General features: G+C 34.5%; 1 protein-coding gene across 1 annotated transcript in view; it reads left to right on the forward strand.

The window, feature by feature from the left end:
- The first annotated feature begins 1,273 nt into the window (after window positions 1-1,273).
- The window catches only part of SLC35A5 (solute carrier family 35 member A5), a 12,141-nt gene continuing 4,503 nt past the window's right edge, over window positions 1,274-8,911 (forward strand). Inside the window, exons 1-2 of the mRNA XM_023517864.1 lie at window positions 1,274-1,521; window positions 4,366-4,433. Of these exons, the coding sequence (XP_023373632.1) occupies window positions 1,444-1,521; window positions 4,366-4,433 (146 nt within the window). The 5' untranslated portion in view covers window positions 1,274-1,443. The remainder of the gene's footprint in view (window positions 1,522-4,365; window positions 4,434-8,911) is intronic.

Here is an 8,911-nt window from a genome sequence, read left to right on the forward strand (position 1 = left end):
AGAGTGTTACATGGAGCTGGATAGGAAGGGGCAGAACTGGGCCACCAACCCATGTTTCCCAATGTCCCACCCATTCCTGGACCTCATGACTTGTTCCTGTGATAGTTTCATGCAGTGAGTTTTTATTCCAATTCGGGGGATTTCCTAAATTACTATACTGTCATCTTGTTAGAGATTTATTTCAAAACAGTTCCCATTTCCTACAGGGAAGGCAGCATAGTGCACTGGAATGAAAAATACTGTGTTCCAGACACATTATTTTAACTTCTCTGAGCTCCAGTCTCCTCAACTATCAAATAGTGGTAGTAATCTTTTCAAATGTCAAGTATCTAGGCTTTTGTGGAATGTGTAGGCCTTAATATGTATTAATTCTTCCTCCTTAGTTCCCCAATTATCAGGCCTTAGCTTTCTGTACCTCTTTGATCTGCCTTCTCATATGAGGTACATGAAGAATTTAGAGCATTAAAGTGTTTGCCCAGCAAGATGTATTTTCATACTCAAGGATTTCAGTATGTTTCTTAATCTCATAAAAACTCAGGAATCGTTTGCAGGGATTAAATTTAAAACTGCCTTTGTTTTCCATCTTTTTATTTTGTATTCTTTCTGCTATACTACCTTCCTAAGTTTTTGGAAAACTGGATGTGGGATATATAAACTTCTACTTAGTATCTCCCTTTCTTGATCTGGCTGTGGCAAGTAAGGGTGTGAGGAGGGGGCAATGCCAGAATGAAGGCTTGATTATTTTTTTCTACTTGACATACCTCTTGATTTCCCTGTTGCCCTTATGCTCTCAGAGCAGTAAGAGAAACCACTTATATATCCTGAGTTGCCTTGCTATACTAGTAGTAAGTATCTCAGGTTAACAGGAATTAGGATATTCAGTATTCTTAAGGTGCTGCTGATTGTCAGCAATAAAATACAGTGGTGGGTCAAAGAGGGACAGTAATGAAGTTATACATTATTTTTGATTTCTTTAGGCTAATCACTTGTGGAAGCACATTTTTCAAGCCCCTTTTATTATTATTTTTTTATTTTTTTTGAGACAGATCCTCAAGCTGTCACCCTGGGTAGAATGCTGTGGTGTCGCAGCTCACAGCAACCTCCAACTCTTGGGCTTAAGCGATTCTCTTGCCTCAGCCTCCCAAGTAGCTGGGACTACAGCCACCCACCACAATGCCCGGCTATATTTTGGTTGTAGTTGTCATTGTTGTTTGGCCCCTGGATTCAAACCTGCCATCTCTGGTGTATGTGGCTGGCGCCTTAGCTGCTTGAGGTACATCCTCAAGCGCCTTTTAAAGAACTATATCAGTAATCAAATGCAATGTAATTTCTGTAAAAATATGGGCATTCTTACAAAGATGATTTATTCATTGTTGTCTTTCTTTCTAAGATCATCAAAATAGAAACTTAAAATGTGCTTCCTGGAAAGAATTCTGTAATTTCATGAAGTGGTCCATTCCTGGCTTTTTTTACTTCCTGGACAACTTGATTGTCTTCTATGTCCTATCCTATCTTCAGCCTGTAAGTAAATATCATTGAAACGATACAGAGAAATGAATCCCAAAAGTAATCTTTTATATTGTTTTCTTTGGCATTGTTAGTTTCTCATTGCCCTCACTGGCCTTCCTGAGATTTGCCCAGAATCAGCTGAACACTGACTGACTTACCGATCTGCTTTCACTGGTAAAGATTACTGTATTGGGCTGACCTGGAGCAGTTGCTTCCTGGTCCAGGGAATCTGAAGCCACCCTTCTTTGTGTAACTTTAGTCTGTCTGCCTGTTTCCTGAGCCATCCTATGGCCACCATCCTCTAATACTAATCTTAGCATCAGGACCTCCAAGCAAATGTTCATGATTATCTCAAATTATACATTCTGTGTCCTTTATCTCTTACATCTATTTTAATGTAGTTTATATGTATTCCATTTGTATTTTTTGTGCTGTTAGTCCCATCCTGTAACCAAGAAGCTCTTTAAGGGTAGGGATTGTGTCCTACCAACTACACATGCCATCTATACCTGATAATTCTAGGAAGACTTCTTATTTCTATCAGCATCGTTTGTTATAATTTCTAAAGCCAGTAGTAATCAGAATTGGAGTTTGGTCTTCTGCTTTTACCCTTTACTCATTTTGGGTCTCATGTATATATCCCTCTAATATTTTATAAAATGAAGATTTCTGTTGCCTGTGTTGTCAAAATGTGTTTTAAAATTCTTTAAAAAGTAAATTCACACATTTGATTATAAATAGAATTTTTATTGGCACTGGTCCTCAATGCGAAGCCTCTTAAATATAACCAAATCAGACTGAGTGGGATGAAAAGAAGTTAATGTAGAACTGTAGTAGAAAACAAGTGGTTGACTCTTTTCCACAATTTAGAAGCCATGTATCTAGGCAGGCCCCAACTGCTCTGAAAGTTTCAGTTGTCTTATATATATAATATAGTAATATACCAGCTCAAAAGCAGAGACCTAGGCAAATTAATCACCTAAATTTCCTTTTAGCTCTGTGATCCATGTTAGTGTGTGCCTAGTTCATCCAGTATGTGTCCTCTCCTTTCTCATTTCCACTTTTTTTTGACCTGAGAATTCCTGAGAATGCACAACATAATTATGCACATTCAATGAATAAATATGTGTTGTATTTTACTTCTATCCAATAGATTAGCTTTAAATGTATACCCTTTTCCCATGTCTCCAGTACAAGATTGCAACTTCCTTTTTCTTCTTCTAGCTGATTGCTTTGCTCTTCCATCCTGATTGTGTACTAGCCCACATCTTTCGAAATAAGTCACATGGTATACTCTTGTGTTTTGCTGTGCCTGAGTCTATTTAAGGAATTGAATAGAGATACATGGAAGACTGGGGCAAAGAACTCTGATGTTTTATGTATTCCATATACTACACGAAGAGAGTTTTCAGAATTCATTGAGAAAGCCAGGCTGCTTGGCTAGGTGTTTCTGCACTGCCCTTAACGTGATTGACCGGAGCCACCACTTTCCCCTCCACTTTCCCCTCCACTTTCCCCACTCTTAACCAACCATTTGCCTCATCTTTTGCTGTTCTCCTCACTAGGGGTTCACAGGCATTTGTCCACAGGCAGGTACACTGAGAAAACTGTAAAATGGTGATTGCCATAAAAGTTAAGTAGAAAACAAATTAATATTTCCAGAATTGTTGCAAGTTTTTATTGGGTTTACTCTTATTTCTTTAATTTAGCTGTATATTAGCTAAATGTGGTTGCTGTTATTAGTGGGTACATGTGACTATTAATACTCTCTGAGGTTTAATCAAGTTAATGTGACAGGAGGGCACAGTGAACTAAATCATAAGATTTGTGTAAAAAATAACTTTAATATGTACCCAGCTATGATTTAATTAAAAATAAATAAAATTAAAAAATAAAAATGACATACTACAGTCTCAAGCTGTTGCCCTGGGTAGAGTGCTGTGGCATTATAGCTCACAGCAACCTCCAGCTCTTGGGCTCAAGTGATTCTCTTGCCTCAGTTTTTCTATTTTTTTTTTTTTTAGACAAGATGGGGTCTTGCTTTTGCTCAGGCTGGTCTTGAACTCCTGAGCTCAAGCTATCCACCCACCTCTGCCTCCCAGAGTATTAGGATTACAGGCTAGAGCCACTGTGTCCTATCAGAGCCAATTATGAGGAATAATGATGGAATTTCATACTTTCTGAGCAAAATTTTCAGTACTCTCATATTTTGTGTTTCAGTACTCTCTATTATGTGTTATTTAACACAATTAGAAAAACTGTTTTCAGTACAAAAACTGTTATAAAATCTGGCTAACACAATTCTAAGTGTTTAGAACAATTTCAGTTCAAAAGATTGTCAAATATACATTTGGTATTGAGTCATCACGGTTCATCCAGGAAAATTGTTGCAGTTCCTAGAATGGTGAAGATGCTTAAAAAAATCTGTGTTTCAGTTTTCTTATGTAAATGGTCCTAACTGTATTGGCCTTCTGTGTACCCATAGAAACGTATTATAAGTCTGTAAAGCACTTCAAAAACTTACAAAAGTATGCTTCACAAGCATGGTAACTGTCACTTCTAGACCTAAACTTCTAAAATTTATAACTATTTCCATATCTTCACATACAGATTAGTTACATAGGCATTTTCTGAATTTAAACACATATTTCCAAAACCTGGGCAATAATTTGATTATATCTGCATAAATCTAACAAGCAATGAAAACAGAATTTAATCCTCTAGTGAAATAGCTGCCCTAATAACCCCTCTGGGTTTTGACCAGAATGCTTTTTTTGTCAGGTAAACCGCAAACTGGGAGATTTCTGAGGTCAGTACTTTGTTTGGATTGTAACTCTATCTTCTCTTTCTTTCTAGGCCATGGCTGTTATCTTCTCAAATTTTAGCATTATAACAACAGCTCTTCTATTCAGGATAGTGTTGAAGTAAGTAACTTGTTATGAAAGCATATATCATACTTTATAACAGCACAGCCAGGTTTCAGGTGATATACCCAGAGCAGTAACCCCTCAGAATCCCAAGGCCAGGATTTTGTTCCTAATTGGCTTTGTGTATTGGGCATGTTGTTTTACCCATCTGGAAAGCAGCTCCAGTGCTAGCCTGTTTAAATCCTCTGCAAATAGATGTGTAAAGTGTCTTGAACATCTCAAAAATAAAATAATTAACTGGGTTATAATTAGTATTTTTATTTTTAGTGCCATATTTTCTAAAAAGAATTCATGAGCTTTTTATATAAAATCTTTCTATACTAATAAAGAACAAAGAGGTTCCTAAGATTGTTAATACTTGGGAATATGGAATTTGGAGGTAATAAAGAGTGGCAAATTCTTTATTCTGTATTCTTTACTTGAGATGAGTATATGATTTAAGCTAAACTAGAAGAAGATTTCTCTGAGGAATCTATTGAGGATTATAGTTAATAAGAATGATAGATTTTTAAATTTTAAAAAATGGTGTCACTAATTTTTACTGTCTTCAGGAGGACCACTGAATAGTATAAACATTTTTAAGTAACAAGGCTGTGCTGCAAAGCAGAGATCAAAGATACTTATCTAGGTACTTAATTCTAATTTAATTTAATGATAATAAATAAAATTTACTTTTTGTTATATTTGTTGTGGTTGTTTTTTTTATTTTACATTCTCTTCACTCTTTTTGATTTTTTGGTTCTCAGTGGGCTATGTGATAGTGTATTCTTTCATAATTTATGTGTACAAAAGGATAACTGGCTGGCAACAGGTACTCTAAACACAGGGTCCCCCAAAATGTATATACATTTTAAGAAAGAAAAAAAACTGTATTAAAGTTATAATACTCAGGTCACGTTTGATTTCTGCAATTATAAGAGGTGCTCAACATGACTTTTGTTACTTGTATATATTGAATTTTACAATTTTCATGCAGTTTTTTCCTTTCTTAAAATGTATATACATTTTTTGGGCACCCTCTATATTTGTTGAATCCATGATGCACTTAATACGTAAATCGTATGAAATTCCTGAAGCAATTTCTTTTACCCTACAAAAACATTCACTTTGTCATTTAATGTGAGAGATGAAAAAAAAATCAATGTTACATTTTGTCCAGTTTAAGTGTTAGAATATATTGAAATTTGTTTTATGTATCACATTCATTTTACTTGTGAATTGCGAAAATAGTTCTTTAGCAAGTTAATGCTATCCTAAAAACATTTTGAAGTCTTTGGAATCAACATGAAACTCACTTTGTAGGCTTCAAAAATTGACTTGAGAAAATGTATGTAAGCCATAATATTTTTATATTCATTCCTGGGATAAAATTGGAGATGCACATCCATGAAGAAAAAAAAATTAGCTCTGGCATGTAATAAAGGATTCACTATGTAACAGAGAGTAAAGGTCTTAAATATACGGTTTTTTAAAGTAAAAAATATTTTTCCTAAAATGGCAGTTCATGTGTATATATAGTATTATACTTGTTATTATATAGTATGCAAGTATTAGGTCAAAATTCTATCAATTTAAAACAGAATTTACCAGAAAGAACATAAAAATTATGGATTGCCTGACCCCAAATTGGTAGTTAGCTTTAGTTCTGCCCTAAAGTAAATATCTTCTGCTAAATTTGTATTTGTATTAAGCAAGTTAATTAGAACCAAATTCAAATGTGTTTATACTGTAAATTTTTAAAGTGTTTATTTTGAATGCCATTGATTACAATAATTACATTTTGCTAATTTTAATAGTAATTAACATTGGTATGAGTTAAAGTTCAAGAAATTTTTTGTTCATACTTTACCCCTTTTATTGTTAGGCATGTGTTTGCTTTATTAACATGTCTGTTTTGAATCTTTCGAAGTATTTATTTTGAAGAATAATAAAACCATAAACATTACATTCTTACTATTTTCACAAGTGCTAATGTAGCCCCCTGAGTGGGTCTTAATTTAACTGATTAAAAAAAATAGCACTGACTTTACTCTAAATAGAGCTGAAATAATGTGCTAATAAATCTAATGCTGTCTTTTATGAGGATGCCTTTTAAGTATTTTTTTAATTACATTTTCAACTCCTTTTTTCTAATTGTGTTAAAAAACACATAATAGAGGCTGGGTGCTGTGGCTCACGCTTGTAATCCTCACACTCTTGGGAGGCCCAGGTGGGTGGATTGCCCTGAGCTCACTGGTTTGAGACTAGCCTGAGCCAGGGCGAGACCCCGTCTCTAAAAATATCTGGGTGTTGTGGCGGGCACCTGTAGTTCCAGCTACTTGGGAGGCTGAGGCAAGAGAATCACTTGAGCCCAAGAGTTGAAAGTTGCTATGAGCTATGATGCCACGGCACTACTGAGGGTGACAAAGTGAGACCCTGTGTCAAAAAAACCACATAAGGTAACATTTATAGTCTTAACCATTTTTAATATACAGTTCATTAATGTTATTATTTACATTGTTGTGAAACAGATCTTGAACTTTTTCATCTTGCAAATTTGAAACTCTAATCCTATTAAATAACTTCCTTTCCCCTATCTTCTCAACCCCTTAGAACCACCTACTTTCTGTTTCTGTGAACTTAACTACTTTAGATACCTCCTGTGAGTGGAGTCATACAATTTGTCTTTCTGTTACAGGCTTATTTCACTTAGCACATTGTCCTCAAGGTTCATCCATGTTGTAACATATGGCAGGATTTCCTTTTTTAAAGTTGAGTAATAGTCCATTGGTGTATGTACCTCTATTATTACATTTTAAAATGAACTTAACCTTGTTCTATTTTGGTCTTTTAATTGTTGGTATTATGTGTCGTTTTTCCCTGTCTAATTTACTCTTTGTGAATTATTTGAATACTTTTTTGCCCTAGGTGATGTAATAGCAGTGTAAGAATTCTATTACATATTCTTTATCATAAATAACTCATTTTTCATTTAGAATACTAATGGTGTTGTCTTACACTTGATTTGAGCAGAGCCATTAAATACCTTTTTCATATAGGTAAAGAATATAAGGCAATAAATAAAAATAGGAAAAATAACTCCAGTGACTAAGGATTACTTGGAAAAATTCAAAAGTGGGAAAAAGAAATATATTACCATCTAATTGTATTGTCTTTTTTAAAGAAATCCTTTGTCAAAATAGATTTTTCCTTTGAAGTATAGCCACTGGTTCAAAGTGGAAACTGATGGAAGGCAGGCCTTATGCCTCACATCCTGCCTCACAGATTTGCTCTTAAGCTTTAGTAAAGTTGTATAGTCTTGTTTGCTTTGGCTTTGGGAAATAATATTAACTTCAACATTGAGATTTTGGGGCAAAAGATGACCAAGACCAGCATTTATTTTTACCTAAAGAATTTCTCTGGTCTCTTCAAAGAGAAACTATAGGAAAAAATTATTAAACACATTTTGAAATATGCATGATAGATGCTTGGAACTTACAGTAAAGTTTAGTTATTGTCTGTACTAGTGGAAAAATAAAGAAAAATACCACTCAGAAGTACAAGCATTTTTCCAAAATCATTCATTCACTTGGTAAATCTATTTTTTTTCTTTTGAGACAGAGTCTCACCATGTTGCTCTCAGTAGAGTACTGTGGTGCCACAGCTCACAGCAACCTCAAACTCTTGGGCTTAAGTGATTCTTTGCCCTCAGCCTCCAAGTAGCTGGGACAACAGGCACCTGCCACAATGCCTGGCTATTTTTCGTTGCAGTTTCATCGTTTGTTTAGCTGGCCCACGCCAGGTTTGAACCCGCCACCTTTGGTGTATGTGGCTGGTGCCATAACCACTATGCTACAGATGCCAAGCCCACTTGGTAAATCTTAATGATCTCTAATCATAAGCCTTTTTCTGACACACTCTGCTACTAAAAAAATGTGTTTTGTGTCTCTACTGTAGTTTAGTACCACCAAATATGGCAGAAATATGGTAGAAGTACTCTTACATAGTAATTTGAAACTGTTTAGTGACTAAGAAAACTTATAGTGAGAAATTATATATATGTATACTACATAGTATCTGAACTATTTTAAATTAAAATATATAAATATATTTATTCATCATTCTTTTGATGCTGAACTAAGACATTTGAACGTGTATGGGGTTTACTGGTTGGAATTCTTCAGCTTCTTTCTTGCATGAAGCCACAGTCATTATACATTATCCATGATTGCTTTTATCATTTATCCTAAGAGGCATGAAGTCTTTGAAAATACTTTTAGAATAAAACTCTTCTATATTTTTATTGTTCATTCCCTAATCTTTTACAATTAACTCACCTATATGTAATTCAAAGGCAGCTTTTTATCTTCTGAGTGGTTTGCCTTCAACTGTCTTTCCAAAGTTTTCAACTTAGTTTTTGTCAAAACAGCAGTCTTTTTCTTTTACTCATACTTTATCTTTTTTCTTTTTTTTTAAGTTTTTTTTTTTTTTTTTTT

The sequence above is a fragment of the Otolemur garnettii genome, unplaced genomic scaffold, assembly GCF_000181295.1.
Source record: "Otolemur garnettii isolate 467f Iridium unplaced genomic scaffold, OtoGar3 scaffold00122, whole genome shotgun sequence".
NCBI classification, from domain to species: domain Eukaryota; kingdom Metazoa; phylum Chordata; class Mammalia; order Primates; family Galagidae; genus Otolemur; species Otolemur garnettii.